The 27,463-nt window shown below is 42.4% G+C and overlaps 2 protein-coding genes across 14 annotated transcripts in view; one reads left to right on the forward strand and one right to left on the reverse strand.

Moving 5' to 3' along the window:
• The window catches only part of SKP2 (S-phase kinase associated protein 2), a 103,923-nt gene extending 82,048 nt beyond the window's left edge, over positions 1-21,875 (reverse strand). For 2 of the 3 annotated variants that reach the window (XM_073237085.1, XM_073237078.1), the window contains exons 1-7: positions 21,643-21,875; positions 20,899-21,170; positions 7,327-7,438; positions 5,219-5,362; positions 3,771-3,905; positions 2,187-2,285; positions 845-975 (exon numbers count right to left, since the gene is read on the reverse strand). In XM_073237085.1, the coding sequence (XP_073093186.1) occupies positions 845-975; positions 2,187-2,285; positions 3,771-3,905; positions 5,219-5,362; positions 7,327-7,438; positions 20,899-21,170; positions 21,643-21,686 (937 nt within the window). In that variant the 5' untranslated portion in view covers positions 21,687-21,875. The remainder of the gene's footprint in view (positions 1-844; positions 976-2,186; positions 2,286-3,770; positions 3,906-5,218; positions 5,363-7,326; positions 7,439-20,898; positions 21,171-21,642) is intronic. The other variant, XM_073237091.1, reaches the window with a different exon arrangement.
• A 119-nt stretch (positions 21,876-21,994) lies between these two features.
• The window catches only part of LMBRD2 (LMBR1 domain containing 2), a 65,074-nt gene continuing 59,605 nt past the window's right edge, over positions 21,995-27,463 (forward strand). For 7 of the 11 annotated variants that reach the window (XM_073237033.1, XM_017650538.3, XM_073237018.1 and 4 more), the window contains exon 1: positions 21,996-22,184. The gene's annotated coding sequence lies outside the window, so the exon portion shown is untranslated. Of the gene's footprint in view, positions 22,185-27,463 lie in introns of all 11 variants that reach the window. The other 4 variants (XM_017650560.3, XM_037002210.2, XM_017650566.3 and 1 more) reach the window with 2 other exon arrangements.

Here is a 27,463-nt window from a genome sequence, read left to right on the forward strand (position 1 = left end):
TTCAAGTGAGCTAATGCCAACATCAAGATGCAAAGATAGGGTTGAAGTGCATTGCTTGCTTAACTAGTCTTTGTATATATAGCCCACAGCCTGTGAACAAGGGGAAGCCACTTAAAAAATCTTCAATTTGTACTCACTTCATCTTTTTAAATTAAGATTTTGTCAGTATTAGGCAAATAAAATTAACTGAAAGTTGAGGCTTATAAAGGCTATATCTGTCACATATCACCCCTGACTCCAAATGCTTGTGTTCATCTAAGCAACCTTATTGTCCTCTTAGACTATAAGAGATAAATATGAACTTACAAACTTACAAAGGATTTAGAACAGGGTTTTTCAATCTTGGCACTACTGACATTTCAGACCAGATTCTTTTTTGCACCTTATTCTGTTGTTCTGCGCATTGTTTACTAGCATTCCTGGCTCCCACCCACTAGATGCCAGTAGCGCCTCACAGATGTGATAATAAAAATGATCTCAAGACCTTGCCAAATGACTCCTTGAGGGGGAAATGCCTGTCCTCAGTTGAGAACCACTGCTTAATAATCAAACACTACATTTACCTATTATTATGTTGGGGCTGCACCCAATAATTAGCTGATTCAAGTAAGTTCTCCTGTTTAAAAGTAAACCGTTTTACAGTATAAAGGTTTCCACTTCTAATTCTGGATTTTTCCCTTTCCCTTACCCTTCTGATAAGCTGCTACCTAATCGGAAAAAATGGCAATAGGAACAACACACTAGATTAAATGAGACACCGTATGTAGGCAGCACTTAGGAGATGTTCAATAAATCAAACCTACTTCTCCGGTTGTTGAGGGCCCAGTGGCCAGGAGGGAGTTACCTGATCTCTGGAGATTCCTTCGGTAGCCACTAAGATTTAGCTGCGTGATGGTCGCTGACACGTGCGCAACAGCCACCTGCACGTGCTTCTCAGTGAAGTCATAGCACCAGGAGAGGTTCAGCTCATCCAATCTGCACACACGAGGAGTAATAGGGAAGCATGAAACCATGATACAAAAATGAGTTCTTTAGGTAGCACTGCCTAAAGCTGCAATCAAAGGAAATACAAAGCCACACATTCCTTACCATTTTGTGCATGGAACCCCTCTCCTCTAAGTAGCGACCCTTACTTGCCTGAAGCTGCCTTCTCCCCTCTTGACACACTTTCCCACCCCAGTTTGCCCCAGAAAGTTGCCAGAGGATCTGAGCCAAGGCCTTAGTGAATGCTGCCCCCTTCTGGAAATGGAAGGGAGCACTCTCCTCTCTTCTAACTGATCAAATCTCATTGCAGGACAGAAATTCTAGCCCCCATGTTTTCTTCCTCAACCACCCAGGTTGTTAGCAAATAACCAGACAGACTGAACAATTGCTTCAAATGCTTTAAAAAACTGATGGATTGTACCAGGGATGCCTAAAAAAGAGGTGCTGACATTGCAAAAAGCTACTTCATCTTATTTGGCCTCTGCTAACTGAGCAAATGACGGATTCAAAGACAACATACAACCAGTAAACCCCACACCCCATTCTTGGCATTGTTGAGCAAATGCAGGTCTGTACATTTTATCTCATTGATCACATTCTTATCCAAAGGCAATCTACTTTCAACAGATCATTAAGGAAACATAGGTACAGAGACCAAAGGATATTGAAAAGGACCCCCCAACACACAGAATATTGTGTTTTCTGAGAAATGTGACTGTTCTCAGTTACATTTGTAACTCTGTAGACTTTATTTATATACTAACTTATTATACAATATAAAAGATGTTTTTATTGGAATCATCCAAATTTATGATGTATATTTGCAATGTATCAAATTAAATCAAAAGTTATGTTAGGTCTATAGATATGATAGAGAAAAAAACTTGACTGTACAGTCAGGCATAAAGAGGTTAATTTCAACCATACTGCTGATAATAAATACACTACTCAACCTTCCTTATTTTAATAGCTACAAAAAAGAGAGAGAGAGAGCTCACTACACGTGTATTTTTTGCAAACTTTTCAGTTTGGCTCCTGAGCTTAGAAAGAATGTTTGGAGGGCAAAGAATATTGCATTACCCAAATCAAGAGCTCAAAGAGTTAGCTACAGCTCAAAAAATTTACCCAATTCTACTCTGATGGGAGTGATAATTGTATATTTGCAAAAACAACTCTGTAATCAAGTCTCAAATCTTTCCTACCTGGAACAGCTGCTCAGCAAAATCTTCAGGGCAGATTCAGAGAACCCAGAACACCCAGAAAGGTTTAGTCGCACTAAATTTGAGTTCTGCGCAAGATCACTGGAAAAAGAGAAAATGTCAGAAGAATACCACTAAGACCCTCTTCTTTGATCTAGGAGCATTCTGAGGAAAGCAGGCTAGTGAAATATTTAAGAACCCAAGCCTTCAAGTCAGAGGTGAGTTTAAATTCACATTTCACTATCTGCAGGACATCAAGCAGGATGCTTTGCCTCAGTTTACTCATCTGTGAAATGGGAGTATCAGTGCATTCTTGGTAAGGTTAAGTTTAAATGATATAATGTAATAAAGACTAAGTGCACAAGAAACACCAATTGATGGACTTTTCCAGTTAAAAAAATAAAGCTGTGGAATAAACATATTTCTATTTCACCCACAATTACAATTAGCTTTGAAGAATTAGAAGGCACACTTCTACCTGTTAAGTCACCAGGTTCTTCCAATTAAACATCTCTAATTTGCCCCCTCCTTGATGTTCCCAAATGCCTCATGTTAGTGAATATTAGTAATTAAGAGCAAGAGTTTTGGAATCACACTACATTGCCAGGTTCAAATCATGGTTCTGCCACCTACTAACTGGGTGAACTTGGACAAGTTATTCTGCCTCTCCGTGCCTCAGTTTGCACATCTGTAAAAAGGGATCAATAAGAACACATTTCATGGGGTTGCTGTGAGACTTATATGAGAATACCTTTAAAGAACTTAGTATCTGGCATACAGTTAGTGCTCAAGGTTAGTTACTATTATTATTATTTGCATCAGGTTTCGTTCTTTCTCACTAGAATGAACACTACAGCATCCTAACTAGTCTGGTTTCTTCATTGTCTGATTAACCTTCCAAGGTGCCAAGTGAGTTACTTTTCTAAATTTTAACTCTGACATGTTCTTTCCTTTCACTGAACAACTTTCTTTACCACACTTCCCTCTTGATAGCCACCGCAGTGTCCAGACTTCCTACAGCAAGGCAGGGGCCATTAAGATCTGGTCTCTGTCCACTCATCCTCACCTCCTGTCAGTCCCCTCACTGTGCCTTATGCTCCAGCAATTCCCAACTACTTCAATTTAGAAACACACTGGCTGCTTTACCTAAGCTGCTCCCTTCACTTTATTGCCTAGAGATCTCTAACCTGAATACCTTTAATACTCAGCTTAAGAGTCACTTCCTCTGAAGAGGCCACCCTCCCTAAATGTAATTAGGCCTCTTAGTGTGTTGTTGCCACATATTCACCAATGCACTGAACACACACTGCATTGTAATTATCTGTCTCTCCCATGAATGGGGCAGGAACCATGCCCTTTATTCATCATTGTACATCTAGAACCTAGTAGGTCCTGGCATATAGTTAGTGTGCAAACTTTGGTTGCCTAGATGAGTCCTGGAAAGTTGTGTAGAAGCTAGGACACTGAACTGGATGCATTTGGAGTCCATCTGGAAATGGGCAGAAGGGCACCACAATAATATACAGAAGCATAATTAACACAAATAAAAACAACTGCCTTTGTGACATGCTCATGGCTGTCACTCACTTGACAATGGGATCCGAAAGCTCTAGGCCTTCCAGGCTTAGATTCTGCAACTTGGAGCACTGAGACAGAATGCCCTGGAGAGTAGACACACCAATTACAGAATTCGACAGGTCCATGTGCTGAACACGTAAAGGGCTGAACATAGAGGGGGAAAAAAAAAGAGGCTCTGTAAGGTGGTTCATACAAGCACATTGAGATCTAATCTAACTCCATCTCCTCCCCAGTGAGCATCAATCACAGGCAAGACCCAAAATACACATTTCAAGTATTAGCTATAGTTTTGGCCTCAAAATAAATTGCTACAAGTAATTCCCTTCTTCACTTAAAATTCAGAAGGATTTTGCCAAATGAAAATGTTTCTTCCAGTATGGTACCACTTAGAAAATTAATTAGTCAGCATCATGAGAATGAGCTGGATGTGGGTGACAAGGAGATAACACCCACAGCTCACAGCGAGGATGAGGGGGTGAATTACTGGAACAAGCGAGACGGAGGAAGAGCAAGTTCTAAAGGGAGGCTGATGCCGAGGTACTTAGTAGAGCTATGCTAATATTGAGGTACTTGGAGGAAATTCAGGTGTGGATGTCTACGTAATTAGAAATTGGAGTTCGTTTGAAAGAGGTGAGGCAGCGATGAGGATTTGAGAGTTCTGGCCTGTGTGGGTGTACAAGACACAGCTTATCCAAGGACAGCATGTGGATCAAGAAGAGAGGCAGCCGGGGACAGAGCCTGGAGCAGAGGAAAGCACAGTGTGCAGGAGACCTAGGAGGAGCAGCAACAGGGAAGGACAAACACCAGTGGGAGAGGAGTGCCACCCTGTGACCACAGAGAGAAGGGAAAAGGTGCCAGATTCGGGACGCATGTCTGAGCCTTAGCTCTGCTGTCTTTGGCTTATTTTGCTGTTCAGTATTGAGTTACTCTACTCAAGTTTGAGGGACACTAAACCATATGGCAAAACTAGAAGTAACAGAAACACTTTTTCAAAATATTATACAAAATAGAGGGCATATTTTTTTAGGTTGCAAATTGATCCACCATAGGATCAGAAACCCAGAGCTACACAATCTGAGAAGACTCGCCGCACTTTTTTATCAGAAATGGGCAGTGGGGAAATAGCTGGGTTGCCATGCCACCTGCTGAGTTCTCTGCTTGGCTCTCCTGCCTCAGGGGACTCACAATGCCCACTGCGGAGGACCACACTTGAGAAGCTTAAAGTGCACCTCTGACCCCTGGCAAGAATCCAACACTGACCCTGAGTTCAAATGGGAGTGGTGTCCTTGAAGACTGTGCCATGGTTCAACACAAAGGCCACCTGCCAAAATATGTGATTAACATGCCACATTGCACAGATGACCTGTCACAGGCCATCGGTCTGGATTAAAAAAAAAGTTTTGGTATGTTTTTCCAAGATACAGAAATAGTCATTTTGGGGGTTTTTCTTTTTTTACCTGAAATGTTCAACTAATGGTTGGTCCATAAACGATCGTGGGCAGCGGAAGGCAATCACCCCTCGAGACAGCAACCGACCAATCACATCGGGATGCAGGTTTCTACCCATGAGGTCTAAGGTCTGCCAGAGAGACTCGTCAAACCTAGAGAGAGGGGGTGCTCAATTTGGGGACTCAGGGTAACAGAGGCCCTCACAACTGTTACTAAGGAGGACGATATGGCCACTCAATCACCTTGAAACAAATTCTGAAGGAAGCTGTGCTTTTAAGTTGACTATACAATTAGCTGGGATATTTTTAAGACACTATTGAATATTTCTTGGTCCTATCATGGATAAGCTTCCACCTTCACCTTCATATAGATGTATTTCCAATTTAGATGGTTCAGTGCTATCACTAGCAATGTAATGATCTGGAATCAGAGAATAAAATTCTAGCATTCAATTCAATTTGGTAACTGAAAATGACTGTTCAAATTACCTAACTGATTACTGAATAGGTAGGTCGGTTCAAATGGCCTAAAGGATCCCACTTGCCATATTTGTTAGGCATGACCAGGTTACCCAATTACATGCAAATATAATGAAAAGAAGGAAAGTTAGCACTGTTTCATTATGAGATATGGCTATCAGACATCTACTAGGAAAAGGGAGTCATAGCTTAACTCTGTTTTACAATACCCTTTAAGCTTAAAATATATGTATATAGACAATAGAAACATATGTATATATATGAACTAATATAAAAGGAAAAGGGAAAAACATTACTTAGGTTTTGGATAATGTTTCTAAAGCAAAAATGTACCAAAATGTACTGAACAGCACAATACAGGAGCTTTAATATCCATAGATTAGTTCAACTTAACAAAAAAAGAAAACATGACATCTAGCACATAAGGGAGTATTTTAAATGCCTACTAGAATTTTGCTTTATAATAGTGCTTGACATAAGCAGACCACTGACTAGGGCTTTGAAATAAGAAAACTGTCAATGTGCTGTCTGACCTCTGTTATTAAGATGGCAGGACTGCAGTACCTGGCACATAACAAGGAGCTTAATAAATGCCAGCTACTACTTTTGTGATAATAGACTCTGCATGGAGAGGAAAGCTGGTAGAAAAGGAAAATCAAAATGGGGTCACTTGGACAGGGATCAGTGAATTTAACCACTTCCCCAGCAGTGCAGGTACACACACCTCTCTGTGGTGCTTCTAGGCTAATAGTCCACTCCTGCAAACACCTACCACCTTGAATGGAGGGGGAAGGGACTCCTGCCATCTCACAATGAGAGTCCTGGATACGTGGAGGCAGAAGAGATAATTGCCCTTTAAGCACAAAGCAAAGGATGGCCAGAAGTTGGATGGGGATGACAAGGGATGAAGATGGGAAAAGTTCAAAATGAAAATCAAAGCCATTTTCCCCACTTCCATGCTGTCTCTGCCTTCCCAGCTCACCAAGACTTGCCATGCATAGCTCACTGTCTACACTTCAAAAATGCTATTCCAAATCAACAGAAACGCCAGCACTCTTTGGCTGCCACGTGAAGACTTCTACATGTCAGGTGCTGCCCCAGCACCTCTGTATCTCATCCTCCTACTTGCCCTGTCCTGAAAGTACCACCATACCCATTTTACATATGAGGGGACTGAGGCTCAGAACTGTAAAAGTACATCACTCTGGTCATACACAGTGTAAGTGGCAGAGGTTGGGTTTGCACTGAGGTCTCATGCAGGGCCCAGCATTCTCGATCCTCACCACACTCACTGCCAGCCCACTGGCATGTGGAATAGCAGGGCCTTTAAGCAGCCCTGTCACTCCCTCCACTCTGAGTACACTGCCTGGCCCAGAGGGGCATCCGATAAACATGTGCAGCACTGAACACAGGGAACAGAGGTGTCCAGAAGTGAGATAAGTTTACACCTGCAGCAGATTCCTCCCTTCCACTGTGAAATGAAGTCACTAATTATAAGCACAACTATGAAGATACCTAGTGTGCTTTGTGCTAATACGTTTTTCTTAGTTTTTAGTTTCACCAGACCCAAATGCATAAATAAATAACCCTTCTCTTCTCCTTTACCACATGTGCCAAAAGGGGTGAAAAATACTTACGCTAGATGATACCACCTCTTACAAACACTGGAGACTTTTAGGAGTTCAGGGAGGCACAAACAGGAAAAGATTCCTAAGAGCAGCTCATCTGGAAGTGAGTCCCATGAAACACCTTTGGGGGAAAAAGAGTGTTTTGTCAGTACCATCCTTTGACTCTACCAAGGCTACTGAGCCTTCTCATGCATGTAAAGGATGCACATTTAGCTTAGAAGGGGAATTTAACACTAACCCAATTATTCACCCTAACAATTACTTTTCTGTTCATCCACTGTGTCTACCTGGAAGTAAGCACCACACTTTCTCTAGTAAAGGAGAAAGGAGAAAACCAAGAATACTTTCCATAACATTCTCCCCTTCAGTGCCTGGTAGCTGATCTTAGGCAAGGACTCTGTTAATGGTGGTAGAGGGCGGGTCCTGGGTCCCCACCCCTCTCAGATATTACGATGCTTTGGGTCTCCAAGGAACATTTCATTTCTCTCTGAAGTGGATTCGGAAGTGGATTTATCAAGTAGTGGCCTTATTTAAAAGGCAAAGGAACCTTCCACCCTCTTATTTATGGAAAGCATTCAGAAGTCAATTTACCTAAAAGTGAAATTATCAAAAGGGTGCCCTCATCTATTCATTCAGCAGACATACATGGAACAATTACTATGGTGCCAGGGATCATTTGGCAGGTGGGAATGGGGACGGGGTGCAGTAAACAAGACAGAACAGACACTTGAGCTTTAGGAAGCTTACATCTAAAAAAACAGGTAAAGCACATGGTATGTTAAAATTGTTTAGCATCACCCAGAAAGATTAAGCAAGATGAAGGAGATAGGGAGTATGAGGGCTAGTATTTGAAGTCTGAACACAGTGGTCAGAGAAGGCCTAGCTGAGCAGCGGTCACTGAGCAAAGGCTTGACCAAAGTGAGGGAGCCAGCCCTACGGACATCTGCAGTGTGCTCTAGGTGCACGGAACAGCAAGGAGGCCAGTACAGAACAGAGAGAGCAAGCAGGGGTGGCAGAAGCTGAGGTCAGAGAGGTGAGAGGGGCCAGGTCGTGCTGGGCTTTCTGCATCCTGAAGTCAGGACAGACGGCCGAGGCTTTGACTCTGAGTGCCATGAGGAGCCACTGTCATTCCTGTGGCTCTCTCCCCGTCTTGAGCTGGGACACAGGTCCGCCTGCCCCAGACCTGGACTGGAATTCACAGCATGTGCTCTTATGGTTCTTCACCCTTTGGATTGCAGACCGTGGGACAATACAGCTTCCATAACTGTGTGAGCCTGTTGCTTATAATAATGACAGGATCTCAAGTCAGTTCTAAAAGGATCTCTCTAGTCACTGTGTTCAGAATAAACTGGAGGGAGAAATAGGTGGACAGGAAGACCAGTTTTCTTTGTTTTATAAAAGCAATCTCTATATCAGCTCTTATAACAAGTATTACACTCTTAGTATGAACATACAGAATAACCCACAAGATCAGGATAATATAACAATGGCCAACAAGGAAACAAGTAAGTACCAAAGAAATATTGAAAGTGCTTAGACTAGTTCAGTAACTGCTTTCCCAGGTTCTACCTACCGCCAATGGGTCTTTCCCCAATTCTAGTGCTATCCTCTCCCCTCTGTGATGGTTCATTGTATGTGTCAGTTTGATTGAGTATTGGGGTGCCGAGATACTTGGTTAAACACTATTCTGGGTGTTGGTGAGTATGTTTCTGGATGAGATTCAAGTGTGAAATCAGTAGACTAAAAAAAGTAGACAGCCTTGCGTGATGTAAGCATGCCTCATCCGATCCATGACCTGCTAAGAACAAGACTGCTAAAGGAAGCACTGGCTCTCTCCCCGTCTTGAGCTGGGACACAGGTCCGCCTGCCCCAGACCTGGACTGGAATTCACAGCATGTGCTCTTATGGTTCTTCACCCTTTGGATTGCAGACCGTGGGACAATACAGCTTCCATAACTGTGTGAGCCTGTTGCTTATAATAAATCTCCACACAACTCCTGTTTGTTCTGGGTCTCCAGAAAACCCTAATACACTCCCTCTGCCCATTTGAAAACTGTCTGCTTTTATGGAACATGTACATTGCAGCAAGCTATGTGGAAGAAGATGAAGAGCACTGTGGAAGGAGGCAACATCGTGAGTAACATCATGGAGTTGTAGCCTCTGAGTGGTATTCCTGGGCAATCTTTCTAAAACGATCATGCCCTTCCCTCAGTTAGAACCCTTCATACAAAATTATTATACAGAAATCTGTGGCATTCCTATACACTAACAATGAACTAACAGAGAGAGAAATCAGCAAACCAATACTATTCACAACTGCATCAAAAAAAAATGAAACATCTAGGAATAAACCTAACCAAGGAAGTAAAAGACCTATACTCTGAAAACTATAAGACACTCATGAGAGAAATTAAAGAAAATACCAATAAATGGAAACACATCCAGTGTTCATGGATAGGAAGAATTAATACTGTCAAAATGACCATCCTACCTAAAACAATCTATAGATTCAATGCAATCCCTGTCAAAATACCAACAGCATTCTTCAATGAACTAGAGAAAATTGCCCTAAAATTCATATGGAACCACAAAAGACCCCAAAAACCAAAGCAATTCTGAGAAGGAAGAATAAAGCTGAGGGCATTACACTCCCCAACTTCAAGCTCTACTACAAAGCCACATTAATCAAGACAATTTGGTACTGGCACAAGAACAGACAGACCCACAGACCAATGGACTAGAGAGCCCTATATAAACCCAACCATATATGGTCAATTAATATATGATAAAGGAGTCATGGACATACAATGGGGAAATGACAGCCTCTTCAACAGCTGGTGTTGGCAAAACTGGACAGCTACATACAAGACAATGAAACTGGATTACTGTTTAACCCCATACACAAAAGTAAACTCGAAATGGATCAAAGATCTGAATGTAAGTCATGAAACCATAAAACTCATAGAAGACAACATAGGCAAAAATCTCCTGAATATAAGCATGAGCAACTTCTTCCTGGACACATCTCCTCAAGCAAGGGAAACAAAAGCAAAAATGAACTCATGGGACTACATCAAACTAAAAAGTTTCTGTATGGCAAAGGACACCATCAACAGAACAAAAAGGTATCCTACAATACGGGAGAAGTCATTTGTAAATGACATATCCGACAAGGGGTTAACATCCAAAATATGTAAAGAACTTACACACCTCAACACCCAAAATGCAAATAACCCAATTAAAAAATGGGCAGAGGATATGAAGAGACAGTTCTCCAAAGAAGAAATTCAGATGGCCAACAGACACATGAAAAGATGCTTCACATCACTAATTATCAGGGAAATGCAAATTAAAACCACAACGAGATATCAACTCACACCAGTAAGGATGGCCAGCATCAAAAGACTAAGAACAACAAATGCTGGCAAGGATGTGGAGAAAGGGGAACCCTCCTACACTGCTGGTGGGAATGTAAGCTAGTTCAACCATTGTGGAAAGCAATATGGAGGTTCCTCAAATAAATAAAAATAGAAATACCATTTGACCCAGGAATTCCACTCCTAGGAATTTACCCTAAGAAAACAGGATCAGAGATTCAAAAAGATGTATGCACCCATGTTTATTGCAGCACTATTTACAATAGCCAAGACACGGAAGCAACCTCAGTATCCATCCGTAGATGAATGGATAAAGAGGTGGCACATATACACAATGGAATACGATTCAGCCATAAGAAGGAAAAAATTCCTACCATTTGCAACAACATGGATGGAGCTGGAGGACATTTGCTCAGTGAAATAAGCCAGGTGGAGAAAGACAAATGCCAAATGATTTCTCTCATTTGTGGAGTATAACAATGAAGCAAAACTGAAGGAACAAAAAAGCACCAGACTCAGAGACTCCACAAATGAACTAGTGGTTACCAAAGGGGAGGGGTGTGGGAGGATGGGTGGGGAGGGAGGGAGAAGGGGACTGAGGCGTATTATGTTTAGTACATATGGTGTGGGGGTCACAGGGAGAACAGTGTAGCACAGAGAAGGCACACAGTGGATCTGTGGCATCTTGCTACACTGATGGATAGTGACTCCAATGGGGTATGTTTGGGGACCTGATGATGTGGGTGAATGCAGTAACCACATTGTTTTTTCATGTGAAACCTTCATAAGAGTGTATATCAATCATACCTTAATAAAAAATGAAAGAAAAAATAACCCTTCAGAGGTATCCCCCTAATATTTGGCTGAAAGTTTATACTGCTTAACATGAAACTCAAAGCTTTTGTGCCAGGGCCCCACTCATTTTTCTGAGTTCATTCTAGAAATGTTCCAACCATTTGGAGTTACTTTACTTCTGAGAATGAGTCAGTCTGTGCTACCTCAATGCTTCCATACACAGTGCTTGCCCTCGGTAATTAATTAAAAAAAACAGTTGCTATTAAAGTACTAACTACTACAGAAGGCCTTCTAGGGTATCACCAAGAACAGGTCACTTTTTTTTTAACCACAATTTTATTATTTACTTACTCATCTGTCTAGTCCCCCACTAAGCCACCAGTTCTTAAGAACAAGAACTTGATTTTTCATATGCTTTTTTGTTTTAACTATCTTTGTATTTCCAGGAACTAGCACAATATCTGATACAGTCATTCATTCAGGTATTTATTGAACATGTACTATACGGTAGGGTCTTGTCTACAAAGACGAACAATGCCTGGACTGCCCAGAGTCTGAGAGGCACAAACAGGAAACTTCAATGAAATATCATGATGGGCTGCAACAGGGTTCAGGGTGCTGTGCTGTGCAGCCTATGGGGGTGGAGTTGTGGTCAAGGAGGCCTTCCTGGAAGAAGTGGCCTCAACTGAAAAATGAATAGGATACAGGTAGTTGCTCAATTAAAGTCTGCCCCTCCTTCTTTAGAGGACAAAATAAAGGACTGACTGAGGCTGTGGAAAGTAGGGGCAGAGGGATAAAGCAGATGATCCATAATGACCCTGGACCACGACCCAGGAGGTGGCTGGAGATCACACTGAGGCCCATCAGTGTGGCAACAAGCCTCTGTCCCCATCATAAAACTCCTCCAAGGTCAGTGGACAGAGGACGGAGATTCTCAAATAGGGTTCCTGCTCTGCTCTTCTGATTGGAAAAACAACTGATGGATACATACACTTTTCTCAAGTTTCCCTTCCATTAATTCTTAACTCCCTGACCTCTGCTGCCTTTTCCATATGTAGATCAGATTCTAGCACATGACTTAGCGAAAAGTTATACACTTTATTATTTCAAATCTAAAGTTGAGATTTACTGTGATCTGCAAAGATTATCCCAACACCAGGTGCTTGGCCTCCCCACTAGGTGTGAAAACTACTGGACTGAGGAAGCATGGCTTTGACTGGAAGTCAGCTCTGCTGCCCCCAAGTCTGTGACCCTGGGGCAAATAACTTGATCCCTCTGGACTCGGATTCTTCATCTGCAGAAATGAGAATAAAAAGATTTACCTTGCAAAGCTGTTCACTCTGAAAATTACATAATATAAGAGAAAAGATTAAGCAGCAGAGAGCCAAACCTCCCTTTCTCTTTCTTGCCACTATTGCTGTCTTTCTCCAGTTAAATCTGCACATTTTCCTTTTGTAATGACCCTTTCTCTTCCACAATTGGAAATTTCACCTTCTAAGTTTGAGATCCACAGAAGCAACAGATCCTGAGGTTCTGAATTCAAGTAGTTTATTTGGGAAGTGATCCCAGGAAACACTGAAAAGAGTGAAAGAAGAAGCCAATCTGGGGCATGTTAATAGGCAGGTTATCTCTATGGCTAACTGGGGTTCAAATCTGCTGGGAACTCCAGGAGACTATTATAGCAGCGGCCACAGTGCTGACCCAACCAAAGGCATGGGTGCTCGGTATTAATCCACCAACTGGTGTCAGTCAGTGGCTGGGGGCTTGGGGAGCATGGCAGGAATGTTTACTCCTCAGCATGCCTACCCAGAGAAAGCAATGAAGCAGAATCACATCTGCAGGCAGGAGAAAGGCTTTGGCATATAAGGGTGAGCTTCATGGGGCTGTGGATAGGGCACTGAAGTGTTCAGTAAAGATGGTGGGGGAAGGACATGAAGGAGGTGTGAAGCACAGGGCAGGAAATATAAATTAAATAAAGTAACACACTTGGCACTTCCTAGTTTACTGGGAAGACACAGGGAACAATGAAGCCACAGAAGTAAGGTAAGTCTTTAATTAGGAGGGCTTTGCACTGCAACCTCCCTCTTTACCTGCCCAACTCCTACTCATCTTTCTGGTCTCGGCCTAGATGTCATGTTTCCAGGTCACCACAATGGCCCCATATGCAGATTTACACATCCAGCACCTAGAACACTACTTGGCACATAACATTCAACTAATCTTTGCTTTTTACTCTCCCTCCACACAAACTGTAAATGTGCTAATTCTGTATTTGCATGACTGGTGAACTTTCATTAACCAATTAACTACTTCAGACCCAGTGCCTAGGACAGAGCCTGACAACAAATCTTAGAAAGTGATCAATTGATATTTCACAAAGGAATAACTGATACCCAACAGGAGAATGCTGCTGTATTTTATAGACAAGCAAGGCTGTTGGCCTCTTAGAATTAGTTTCCTCAACTGGAAAATTACATAGTTAGCTTACTGTTCCACTTCAGACATTCCTGGTGCCTAATTAGTGCATGAGTACTGGGGGCTGGGTGCCCAAAGGCCTCACTGGGAGGTAAGCTAATAAGCAAATATATAACCTACCATTTAAAGTGCCATTTCCTGCACTAACACTAATCTTTCAGTAACCCTGTGTACTATATAGTGTCCCATTATACAGACACGGGAACTTGTCTCAGCAGTTAAATAGCCTCACTAAGGTGCTACTGACTATTATTAGGTGGCATGCTTAAACCTTATGCCTGGAGGTGAAGGTATAGAGTCACAAGAATCCACCTGCAGGCTGGCCATGTGGCAGAGGGCACCTGAAGGTGAGGACACAGTGTTTGTACAGCAATGAATGGGCCACCACTCATTGCTGATACACTGGGCATGAGGCTGAAGCCAAAACGCAGGGCTAAAGATAATGTCAGCCATCAGCATATGAGCAGTCTTTGAGGTGGTGGGAGGTGCTTCAGGAGAAGACACAATTATGACAAAAGGACTAGCTCACACAACTGGTAAGTGGCACAGTAGGAATTCAATCCCAGGTCTGACTCCAAATCATGCCCTCTGTGTACCCGATGATGTTCTGGCATTCTATGCTCTCCCCTTTCTGAGCACTTACTGTTCTGCAAGTCTAGAACAAGTGAGAATTAAACCTGATTTGTTACAGAAAAAAGAAATTATCAGGGGCAGGGAGGGAGGGGAGAGGGGAGTAAAATAAAGGTGCTGAGAGCAGTCAATGGGTTGGCTACCAAAGGGAAGGTGCAACGGCCAAGAAAACACACAGCCTCAGCCAGCAGCCAAGGACCCAGGGTGCCAATCAGGTGACCATGGGATGGCATTGGTTTTAGGGCCCCTGGGGGGTGTGGGGGTGTGTGTGCCTCAGCCTGAAACTGACTGCCATCCAAGCAGACCGGGCAGAAGTCTGTCTTCGTATAGCTGCTCTAATGGCTGGTATCCAGGCTTGTGATACACTTAATCTAATTTTACTTGCCATATTTAATTCTCAAAACATCAACCATCTGTTTCCTGGATTCGTGACACACTGCCACCTGGTCTGTTTACCCAGAGCGGATGCGCAAGTCCAGAGCAGGCCTTTCCTCCACTTGTCTCTTCTAACTCCCCCAAGGCTGCACATCAGCCCTGCACAGAAAAGAAATAACTAAACCCACAGCCTCCAGTCCTTAACTACAAGTCACTAAACATACTTTGGAGCTATGAAAGTGTGGAAACTGACCAGATGCGCGACCCTGCCAGTCATCCCCCTCAGCCACTACCAGGTCCACTTATCCCTCAGGTGCTGAGCAAACTGTCCACTTCTGCAATCTCATCACTGCCACGCCTCAAACTCCTCCGGAAAGGAGTTTGTTGAAGGGTTTTCCATGCAGCAGATCTTTGCAGCATAGATAACGCCTCTTATATTTATTTCTTAGAATACCATCTACATTCAGACTGAAATGAAAATTCCAAAAGAAATCTTAATCATAAACAAAACTTTGACTCTTAAAATCGCTCCTCTATTTAAGCATAAATAAAATATTATACTTGAAGGACAGCAGGTGCTGAGGCTTACACCTACTGTTTTTTGTGTTGAAGGGTGGGCGCGCACCTCATGTTTGCTTTTGTGAGCTTGTTTTAAATAGTACCAACCCATGCTTCCTGAACTACAGAGTCTGCCAGCTGGGATGAGTTTTTCTTCCTTTGCCCACAAATCAGAAAGAGAGAGAAAATACTAGACCATGCTAGCTCTTGGTGTTTTGGGTTTTTTTTTTTTTTGGCTAGGTAGGAAAAACTTAAAAAGCTAAACATAGCAAAACAAAAATAGAGGTCCTTGGTGAACCCCTTAGCCCCACAACCCTATGTTTCTATGAGAGAGCTGCTCAACCCTGGGGTGAAGGAAAAGTAATGGATAAACCATGGAAACTGGGATTTGGAGAATGAGAGCAGTCTTTACCTGTTATGTTCACTGCTGTATTCCTAATGTCTAGAATGGTGGTCAATAAATACTGCCTGAATGAATGAATGAGAGGAAGATATAGAGCAAAGAAAGATATCCATACATAAAGACTCGAGCAACCCACCTTCTCGAGAAAGGGAAACAAAAGCAAAAATGAACTCATGGGACTACATCAAACTAAAAAGTTTTTGTACAGCAAAGGACATTATCAACAAAACAAAAAGGCATCCTACAGTATGGGAGAATATATTTGTAAACGACATATCTGACAAGGGGTTAACATCCAAAATATATAAAGAACTTACACTCCTCAACACCCAAAAGCAAATAACCTGATTAACAAATGGGCAGAAGATATGAAGAAACAGTTCTCCAAAGAAGAAATTCAGATGGCCAACAGACACAAGAAAAGATGCCCCACATCACTAATCATCAAGGAAAAAGCAAATTAAAACCACAATGAGATATCACCTCACACCAATAAGGATGGCCAGTATTGAAAAGACTAAGAACAAATGCTGGTGAGGATGCGGAGAAAGGGGAACCCTCCTACACTGCTGGTGGGAATGTAAGCTAGTTCAACCATTGTGGAAAGCAATATGGAGGTTCTTCAAAACCTAAAAATAGAAATACCATTTGACCCTGGAATCCCAATCCTTGGAATATACCCAAAGAGTACAACTTCTCAGATTCAAAAAGACATATGCACCCCTATGTTTATCACAGCACTTTTTACAATAGCCAAGATATGGAAGCAACCTAAGGATCCATCAGTAGATGAATGGATAAAGATGTCGTACATATATACAATGGAATATTATTCAGCCATAAGAAAGAAACAAATCCTACCATTTGCAACAACGTGGATGGAGCTGGAGGACATTATGCTCACTGAAATAAGCCAGGCAGAGAAAGACAAATGCCAAATGATTTGCCTCATTTGTGGAGTATAACAATGAAGTAAAACTGAAGGAACAAAATGGCAGCAGACTCAGAGACTCCAAGAAAGAACTAGTGGTTACCAAAGGGGAGGGGTGTGGGAGGGCAGGTGCGGAGGGAGGGAGAAGGGGACTGAGGGGTATTATGTTTAGTACGCATGGTGTGGGGGATCATGGGGAAAACACTGTATCACAGAGAAGGTGGTTAGTGGATCTCTGGCAACTTGCTGCACTGATGGACACTGACTGCATTGGAGTATGGATGGGGACATGATAATATGGGTAAATGTAGTAACCACATTGTTTTTTCATGTGAAACCTTCATAAGAGTGTATATCAATCATACCTTAATAAAAAAAATTCTCTTACAGAGGTGGCTTTGGGGAGATGCAGGCTGAGACTCAGTGGTGAGTCATGAAATCAATTTAGTTTGACCAGCAATGTTTTTAAAGAATGGAATGGAATAGAATAGGAATTATTTTAGTAAGGGGAAATACAGTTTTGTGAAATTTGTTTCAGGTACACACCCGGGATTGCAATGTAACATGTATTCCCTCTTGGTTAAAAAAAAAAAAATTGGAGGAAAAATGTTTGCCTGAGGGTATTAAAAAGCAAATTTACAGGTTCAAAGTAGGATTTCTTGGATTAGAATCTCAGGAATTTTGCACTTTGAACAAGTTCCCTTGGGGATATCGGCACACTCTAGCCTTTGATGTCTCCATCTGAGAACAACTGTAGGGTCTAGAATTTTTAGCAGTTCAACAGTCGTGGAAGAGCTGATCAACAAATTAGTCCAATAGTATTTTCATGACCATCCTTTCTTTGTGGGGTCTGGCAGGTGGGGAGCCTGGGACCAGGATAGGCATTTAATGAGCATGAATAAAATGCAGTTATCCTCTTTCTGCTCATTACTGACCTCACCACTGGGCCATTTCCTCCTAACTCCTTCCACATACTCCAAGGGCAGGGCCAACCAGACCTGTCCTGGTTGGTTTGGCCACATAGTTTTTAATCTTCCAACATAAAGAAGAGGATTTAGTTGCCAGATGTGAGTCTGGCTTGGGGCCTACACAGAGAGACTGCTGAGTGAAGAAGGAAGAAAAACTCACTGCCCAGGGCTACTGTCATCAAATCTCTATGCAAAGCAGGTGTGGACTGTTCTACCCTAATCCTGGCAGCATTGTTAACCACCTGTCCTGACAACAGCAAACAAAACTTCCTGGAATGATGACCCAGATGCTCTGGAGGCCCACTGGGAATCCTCTGCACCAGCTGCCCGTCATCCTGCATCACTAGCTCCACCTCTCTGTCCCCACACCAGTTAACCAACCTATTGTGTATAATTCCCAGCACATAAATTCTATACTGTGAGTTTCCCTCCCAGCCTCTCTTTTAGGTAGTAGGAAATTTCAGACAAATATATTTGAAGTCAGTTTTAACAATCTGGACTCACTGACTGAACCATTTCCAGATCCTTCCCTATTTTCTAAGGGCCTCTCCTTTTGCTGAGTGGAAGGAGGAAGATTGTCTACAATCTGTGAGAATCACCTTGAAAGCCCTTCTGCATCTGGTAAATTCTGGTCATTTTGGCACAAGGGGTTCCCTCCCTCTGGCCTCTGCCAGCACCCGCTGCCTGAACTACTCATTGGTTGCTAAAGTACTAGCTGCCACCTTTTGCTGTGAGCTTCTCTTACTGTGTGTTGTCTTTTCTCCTGAATTTGACTTGCAATCTTGCAATTCCTAGAAGACAACAACCATCCTTTCATTTTGTCTTGTTTCCACAGTACTTTCCTTAAGGTTTTTTTCATTTACACACCTGTGTGTGTGAATGTGGAAGGACATACAGCACTCACACTCCATGTTAAAAGCTATCAGCACTGGACAAATAAATCAAAATCTGCTCAATTTAGTAGGGAGTGTCTTTCACATTTGGTTGGTCAAGCACCAAATTGCTAGTGCTTGCAAATAGCAATGACATTACATTTTGAAGAAAAAAATTCGACACAAAGAGTCAGACTAGCAGTATTAAAGGACCAAAAAAATGAGTGAAGTAGCCTCCCAAATGAGTGTTAGAAATTCTGTTGCTCAAATTAACTGAGTTTACTAATTAAATGTTATGGACAGCATGCTAAGAGCTTTATATGCACCCTTTCATTTAATCATCACAGCAACCTATGATGTGGGTATTACTATTCCATTTCACAAGGAACTAAGGCATCAAGAGCTCAAATAACTTCCCAAGGCTGGTAAATGGCAGCAATAGAATTCAAAGTCAGTATGTCTGATTTCACCACACTCTTTCAATTAATCCAGCACCTGATGTAGATTTCTAGACCATTACTTGAAGGTTCTCTTTTCTAATGAAAGGGTCAAAAACCAAAAAAAACCCCAGATTTTTCTAAAAACAAAGCAACCAACCAATCCTTCTGCAAAGAAAGCCAGTTGGGAGAATTCAGGAATATACTTATTTGCCTTTACTCTATAAGACTTCATTTTTATTCCTCTAATCTGTCTCTTCTTCACCATCACCTACCCACTCTCATTTTAGACTCTAACCTCTTCCACAATTTCAACAGCCTCCTAACTCTATGCCAGTGTCACCATCTAACTAGGATCTGATCAATGTCAAAATCTATCTCGAATCTGGCTACTGCTTTATCATCATTCCCACACCTCTTAACAAGTTTCTAAGCTTCTACCCTTGACCCTCCTGCAATTTAGTCCAACACATCATTTAAAATGTCATCAAAACTCTGCTCAACATCACCTCTAGCCTGATCTCCCACTATTCTTCCCTTTGCTCATTCCACTCTTGGAATGTGGCTTGTTCTCTGAACAAACATGACGTACTTCTGCCTCAAGGTCTTTGCATGGGTCCCTCTGCCTGGGGCTCCTCTTTTCCAAGATAACTACATGACACATTCCCTTATGCCTCTATGCCTTTGCTTAAAAAGCTCACTGTCCACCTGAGGTTTTCCCTTAATACCCTGTTTAAAACTGCAATCCATTGTCACACCCCAGGTCTTCCAATCCCTTTTGGCTTGTTCTATTTTTTTTTAGCCACAGCACCAGATTTATTATATTTATTGCATCCTGTCTAGAACAGAAGCTCCATGAGGGTAGGAATGTTTGTTTTGCTCAGTACTGTATCCCCAAGCACCTAGAACAATGCTTAGCACATTGTATGTGCTCAGCAAACATTTGCTGAATTAATGCTTCAAATGACTTACTAGTAAAAAAAAAACTGATAACCCCAGGTCAATGAATGTTTACCCTAAGGTTTTGAGGACTCTTGGGGTTCTACATTTCAGTCCACTCAAGCTCTGGTGGGTTGATGTGGGGAAGATAAGCCTCGAATTACAAGTCCATTCCAATATTTAAGCATGAGATGATGAGACCTTGAGAAATATTTAGGAGGCAAGAGGAAAAGTTTCAATGATTGGTTAGATAATGGGAGATGACGGGAATCTGACTGACCCTCAGGTTTTGGGGTTGGGTGACTCAACAGGGAATACTGGCAGTAATGGAGACAGAGCATACATAAGAATCCCTCTTGGGAGCAGACCTAGGGAGTGAAGCCTCCTCTGGTTAATTTAACATTCACTTGAGCAGTCCTTTGACAACTTATATGATTATGGCAAAAAGCTCAACCAGGGCTACAGAACAGCAGAATATGAACAAAAAGAATCCTACAAGATCATTGCTTAAATTCTCATTTATTAGTGGCACTGAGCTGGCCTTTGAGCAGGCAGATTCCCTTCTAAGGAAAAAGGCAGGAAGGTCTTTCATAGGTTAAAATTTCACATTGCTTAAAAGTCCATTGTACACCAGAAGATAAACACCCATTAAGATTCCTGTAGACTTCCATGATAATGAATTGCCCCATTTCTTTGGAAAGTAACTTCAAAATTAGGCAATTTTTAAAGAGCCCCATCCTAAGATCTCTGAACAAAGGTTTACCAAGAAAACTGTTCAATTCACCTTTTATGTGACTGACGGTTTTACCTTCATACCTTACCTGGAAAGTTCTCTCGATTTAGCTTAGATCTGCGGACGATCACAAAGTCCTTGTCATTCCCTTTGCTCTTCAGCCGTTTTCGTGGGGGGCTCTGAGGGTGGCTCAGGTTGGACAGCAGCTCCTGGGGGATGTTCTCACTGTCCACCTCTTCCTTCTCCAGGGCGGACACCCCCATGCCTGAGAGCAATTCAGAAGTCTTGCTAGAATCCCATCCCCACGTGAAGCTGGTAGTAACGTTGCTACTCTGGTCGGGAATCTCCTGGAGGTGTTTCCTGCAGATATGTACAATAGTCCCAGTTCCTTCCAAAAGTACACCCGTAAAAAAATTCCAAGGTAGGCCTGAATGAAATTGCAAGTTAAGCACTAGAAAACTTTCAAAGCGACTAACAATTGCATTTTGTATGTACCAGCGGCGAGTTTCCCAGAATGACATAGAAAACCGAACAAATGAGAAAGGCTTTTTAATTTACGTTCATGTTGCAAGGCTCCAAGAATTTCTTAAAGTGGAGGCAACAAGAAAAGAGGGAGGCGATCACACAGCGATTTAAAACAGCAGAGGAAAGCCCAATATAGCTGCACGCTGATCAGAGCACTACATCATCCATCCATCCACGCTTTCCCTAAAGAGCTCAACAACCCTTCACATTACAGCATTAATAACAATATTAGTAAGTAACAATACTCGAGGCCTAAAAGAATTAACTGGGTCCATTCATACGCTGCCGCTCTTTGTAATCGGCTTACCTGTGCATGGCGTCCACAGCTTCGGGAGTTTTAAATGCGTGCATTAATTGCAGAGCAGCCCGCCTCCCGGATTCCCGCCTTGACGCGCAGCTGCTCAAGACGTGAGCCTCCGGCCCCTAGCAGCTACACCCGCGAACTTCAGCAACGTTCCATCTCTGAGCCCGCGCAAGGCTCCCGTGCCGGCTCTCCTCCACAGCCGCTTTTTTGCGGCCGCGCTGCCTGCTGGGAAGTGTAGTTTGGCCCTGCTTCAGAGGTCAGCCTGCTCGCAGCGACTTCCTCTCCTAGCAGCTAAGCCCGCCTTCGAGACACCCACAAGCCCCAGCGGCTGTAGGGTAGGCGGGGGAGCGGAAACAGGCGGTGCTCTGTCTGACTGGGAAATGTCAGCAGCTTGACTGGGGACGAGTTTTCCTTTCCCCGGAGCCTGCAGGCCTTCTAGTGACTGCTGCCGCCTTCGCCTGGGAGCGTGGTTGTTAGACGCTGGACGGCTGTGGCGGACGCGGAGTTCCCCGGTCTTTCCAGACGCTGTCTGGCGAGAACGGACGGTGAGACTGATGGGGAGCGCGTGAGGCACTTGGGGTCTGGGGCCCAGCACAGGCGGAGATAGAAGGGACCCTGGGACCCCGAACGGCCTCGCCCGCAGGGCTCACAAGCCCTGCTGAGCGGAGGTGGTAGCCCGGCCCGCCGGCCAGGTGAGAGGCTGCGAGCCGTGAACGTCACACCTGCTCTCCCTTCTGCCAGGAAGCTGCTGCTTCCACTGGGGAGGGAGCGGCTCTTGGGACGGGGTCTGTCGACAGGATTCTTTCTGCATCTGTAAAATAGGATCTATGACCTCGACGCTCATCACAGGCCTATACTGAGGGCCAAATCAGATAACGTGTGTGAAAATGTTTTGTAAACTACAGCGCAGTTCTAACGAGAGGCGGTGGCTTAATTTTAAGGGAGCAGGAGAATACAGTGTTCCGTTGTGCATTGGGGAAGCTGCGCATCTCCTTGCAAACTTGACAAATCTTACAGATGCCAGCATGGGAAAAAATTAGGTGATTATATGTTTGCAAAGGGCATTATAGTGTAACGCTAGGGACCAGCAAAGCCGTTTCGTTGCTTTCCCTCAACCGGCTGCGTCCGGTTGCCTTGCAGTCTGAAAAAAGAGCTTTTAGTCTGTCCGCTGGGAAGAGTCTGGAGCCGGTTAGAGTAGTGTGTGCCATATTCCAGGTAGGATGACCATGCGAAATCCATTGTGCAAACTTTGCTGTAATTATGGCCCCTAGAACACAGTGGAAGAGAAAAGAGCAATAAATTCCAGCCCTGATAAAAATGGAGATTTATAAAGTTCAGAGGCAGTCAGCATCATCACAAAAATATTAGAATATTACTTAAGTGTACTGTATGACATGTCTTCTTTCTTTCTTTAAAAACATGATTCACTTTATACTGGAATTGAACCTCCCTTGCTAAGTAAGGTATGTGTTTCTTTCAGGCTTGGAGATTAGCTTGAAAAGCAACCACCTCTTGACAAAAGAAAGATATTCGTGAACCTTTAGTTAGTTACTGAAAGTAGGTGAAATTGGTAAAGAAGCAATCTGTTTACAAGTCGGTTTTGATTGAAACTAAGCGAAGAGTACTAGGCTGACTGTTCCCAATTCATTAAGGTTACGTGTTAAATATTTTTAAAGGCAATATTCTGATTAACATAAAGTTACCTTGATGTTACTTTGGCTAAAGAGAAAGCAGTTGCCTTCCTTTAACATCTACATCCTTTTCCTTAAAATTGCAACTCAGAGAAAACATGTTTAAGGTAAGTTAGAGTCTCCTTCAGGTAAATGAACAAGACAGAGGGAGCTTATAAGCTAATAGAGGAGAAAGAAAGAATAAACAAGAAAAAAATTTAAAGTGAAAATTAAGTTTTGAGATAATAAGTGGGAAAGACCTCTTTAGACATAGATCTTATACATAGGAAGGTCTAGTAGAAAGGATAATACTAAACTTAAATATACTTGTACTTTGCTTTAGCAAGTAGTTGCCTGAAAGCTAGGCAACAGTTCCAGTTCTCAGAATACTTGAAATATCTGAGTTGGTGGGTAGAAAGTCCTGTGAGGGACTTGAAAGAGAGAGTGTCACCTTTGAAAATCAATCTTCAGTTCTAGAATAGATAATTTCACTAATGGCTTGCCCTGGAAACAAATACTTTAGCTTGCTAGAATTGGGATTGTTTTTCTTCATTCCTTCTAATAATGCCTATTCCCTTAATATAACAAATAAGGTTTTTATTGGTACATGTGATTCAGTTCAAGATAAGGAATTGTGTCCATTGAAGACTTGAGACTGTCAGCTACTAGGAAATTGTTGTGTGGTTTTTTCAAGAGCTCCATTGTGATTGCTACTGATGTGGATTATTTTATATTGCTGATTAATTTTATTTGATTACTGTTACTTAGTATACTCCTGTCCCATTTTAGTGGGAAGGTATACCATATTTATAGAAGCCAAATTACTAGATCAGTATTTAGGACAAAAGAGTTACAATTCTTTTATATCTGCATATGACATTACATTGAGTAATTCTAATATTCTTTGGAAGCTTCAGATAGACTTACAAAGTGATCTTGTAAACTGGGAAAGTGTTTATCATACAAAGGGACAAAATAGTCAATATTATCAGGGCACAGGAAGAGAGCTAAAAGGGACTGGAAATTACATTTGACTATAAGTTTTATATTCAGCAGTAAATAAGTGTTCTTTTTGAAAATCAAATATGACAAGGAAGATTCTGTTTAAATTGAAGGGTGATGTGCTTTTTCCTGAGTTCCATCAGAGCATGAAGTAACTCTTAAGATTAATTTTTCTTTTTAGTGTATTTAGCTTAAAGGAATAAAAGACTAAGAACAATTACATAGCAAAAAGTTTCTATCTTCCAGTCAAATTTCAAGAAGATCCTTTTCCCTCCATTAATTTTAAAGTAAATCTTTAGATCTCTGCAGTTTAATGTTCTCTGTGATGGACAGATTGGGGTAAGAACAGAAGGGTTCTTTCCCAATTCTATTTGGGTTATGTTTTCTTTTCTACTTTTCTCATGTAGATTAGAGTTAGATATTATCCTTAAGTACTGGCAATCTTACCTGCAAGGTGAAAAGACTTAGTTAAATTCTATTTTAAACATGACTTCCTTACATTCTATCTTGATATATGTAAAGGGATTATTAATAGGAGAATGTTCTTATTTGTTCACTGTGAAAACTGAACAAAAGCAATGATTAAAAGAATAAAGTTCATTAAGAAAGTATATCTGGACTGGAAAAGAGATTGTACAGAATCCTAATTGTGAGGCAGTCTCTGTAGTCATAATGCCTCAGTTTGAATCCCTGCTTTGCCACTTACTAGCTGTGGGAATGTGACAGATTACCTACCCACTCTGTGCCATTTTCTCCTCTATTAAACAAGGACACTAACAGTCCTTTCTTACTGGGTTGTGGGGTCTAATTTGATAAAGCATGTTAAATACTAGTACAATGCTTGGAATCTGGTAAACTCATAGTAAATGTTAGCTGTTCCTTTTTCAAAAAATATTTTGTTATTAGGAAGGATTGTATTATCTAATTACCAAGCTAAGTCTTAAAAAAGCAATCTCTTTACCTGAACTCTTTTAAGAATCCATTACATTCCAGTTGCTTTCTTCTTACCTTCTGTTTACATGGTTGCTGCCTCTTACTTTCATGCCTTGCTGAAGATGAAACAGCTTGTATGTGTCTTATCTTCCCTTGGAATGGCTTATCAGACTTTGGAATTTAGTTCACCTGGTCAAATTGCGAACTCGGATCATTTTTTGAAGATCACTACAAAAAAAAAGACTTCCTCACATTTTTGGAGTGGAATACCACATTCTCTTGTGGTATTCTATCTGTATCCTAAGCTGAATTCTCCTGTCTTGCCAATGGGTTTCAGCCCCAGACAAGTTCACTATGGATTCAGTGAGACCAAATAAATGACAATAGAACATTTTTGGGGTGAAAGGGTTTATATTCAACTTTGGTAGCAGGTCAATTACTAGAATCCCATCCACTCAGAACGAGTCTGCATGCAGCAAGCTGGTCTCTGCCTCTGGGCCTCTCTACGGTCACAGCCATCTCAGTCTTTGTCATCGGCACTGCCACCACTCCATTCTCATCTCTGCTCTCCTGCAGCTGTGCTACTGTGTCGCCCAGAGCACTGGACGGAGCTCTTTATATAGAGTCAATAACGATGTATTGCCCACACGTGTGTAGTGAGCTAGCCAACCAGGGCCAGGTGAGAATCCTGGCTGAAGAAACCTTCACTTTATCCACATCTCCCTATACCTGAATCTTTAAACATGAGAATTATCATTATCTTTGGAAGACCTATATTTTTATTGGTATATGTGGATAAAGTGAAGGTTTATTTTATGAATTTGACATACTAATAATTGAGTCAGGTGTATAATATGGTATCCCTAGCTTTGAACAGATAAATTGTTCAGTTGACAAAACCAAAACAATCTATAGGAATTGTCTTGCCAATGGGTTTCAGGCCTGGGCAAGTTTGCTATGGATTCAGTGTGACCAAAGAAAATGACAGCAAAACGTAGGGTTATATACCCAACTTGATTTCCATGGTGGCAGGTCAGTCACTAAAATCCTGTTCACTCAGAGCGAGGCTGCATGCAGCATGCCAGTCCCTTCCTCTGGGCCTCTGTCCTTGGCGCTACCACCACTCTAGCCTCTGCTCTGCTCTCCTGCAGCCTTGCAGCTGTGCCCTGTGTCACCCAGAGCACTGGGTGGAGCTCTTTATATAGAGTCAATAGCAACGTATTGCCCACCCATGTTGTAGTGAGCTAGCCAGCTAGGGCCAGGTGAGAATCCTGGCTGCAGGAACTTTCATTTTGTCCACAGGAATTCGTAAGTAACCTTGGAAAATGCTAACATTCTGGACTGTAAAAAAGCAATCCCTCACTTTGTATATAGGTACCAGGTCAAAGATAGAGACTTTCAAACTCTTATTTTCTCATTTTAGGATTTTGTGTCCAATTTCATGAGATCCCTAAGGCTTAACCTTGTGTCATAACAAGGCAAGAGTTCAGCTTGAGCAAAAACAGATGGTGTCATTAACAGAATAACAGACTCTAAAGTTATCTACTCCTTAATCCCTGGAACCAGTAAATTTGACTAGATTACCCAGGTGGGCCCAATAAGATCATATAAGCCCTGAAGAGCAGAGCTCTCTCCCAGCTGAGGGTGACAGAGAAATTCCAAGATTTCAAGTATGAAAAGTATTTGACAAGACTTTGCTGGCTCTGAAATATACAGGGTCACATGCAAAGACTGGGAAGAGACCTCTAGAGCTAAGGGAAAATGCCAGCTAACAGCCAGTGGAACTGGGGATCTCAGTTCCATAACCAACAGACTGGATGAATTTAGAAATGGATTCTTACCCAGAGTCTCCACGGAAGAACACAAACTACTGATACCTTGATTTTGATCTTGAGAATACAGTTGAGCCACAACGTGGATAAAATGAGAGTTTCTGTGGCCAGGATTCTCACCTGGCCGTGGTTGACTAGCTCACTGCACACCTCTGGGCAATACATGGCTGTTGACTCTATAAAAAGAGCTCTGCCCAGTACTCTGGGCGCGACACGGTGGTAGGGCTGCAGGAGAGCAGAGCAGAGGCTGGAGTGGTGGCAGTGCCAAGGCCAGAGGCCCAGAGGATGGCTATGCGGGACGACTGTGCAGAGAGACCCAAAGGACAGCTGTGTGGGACGGCTGTGCAGACAGAGGGGCTCAGAGACAGAGACCGACCGGCTTGCTGC

The sequence above is a fragment of the Manis javanica genome, chromosome 1 (assembly GCF_040802235.1).
Source record: "Manis javanica isolate MJ-LG chromosome 1, MJ_LKY, whole genome shotgun sequence".
In the NCBI taxonomy this organism is placed as follows: Eukaryota; Metazoa; Chordata; class Mammalia; order Pholidota; family Manidae; genus Manis; species Manis javanica.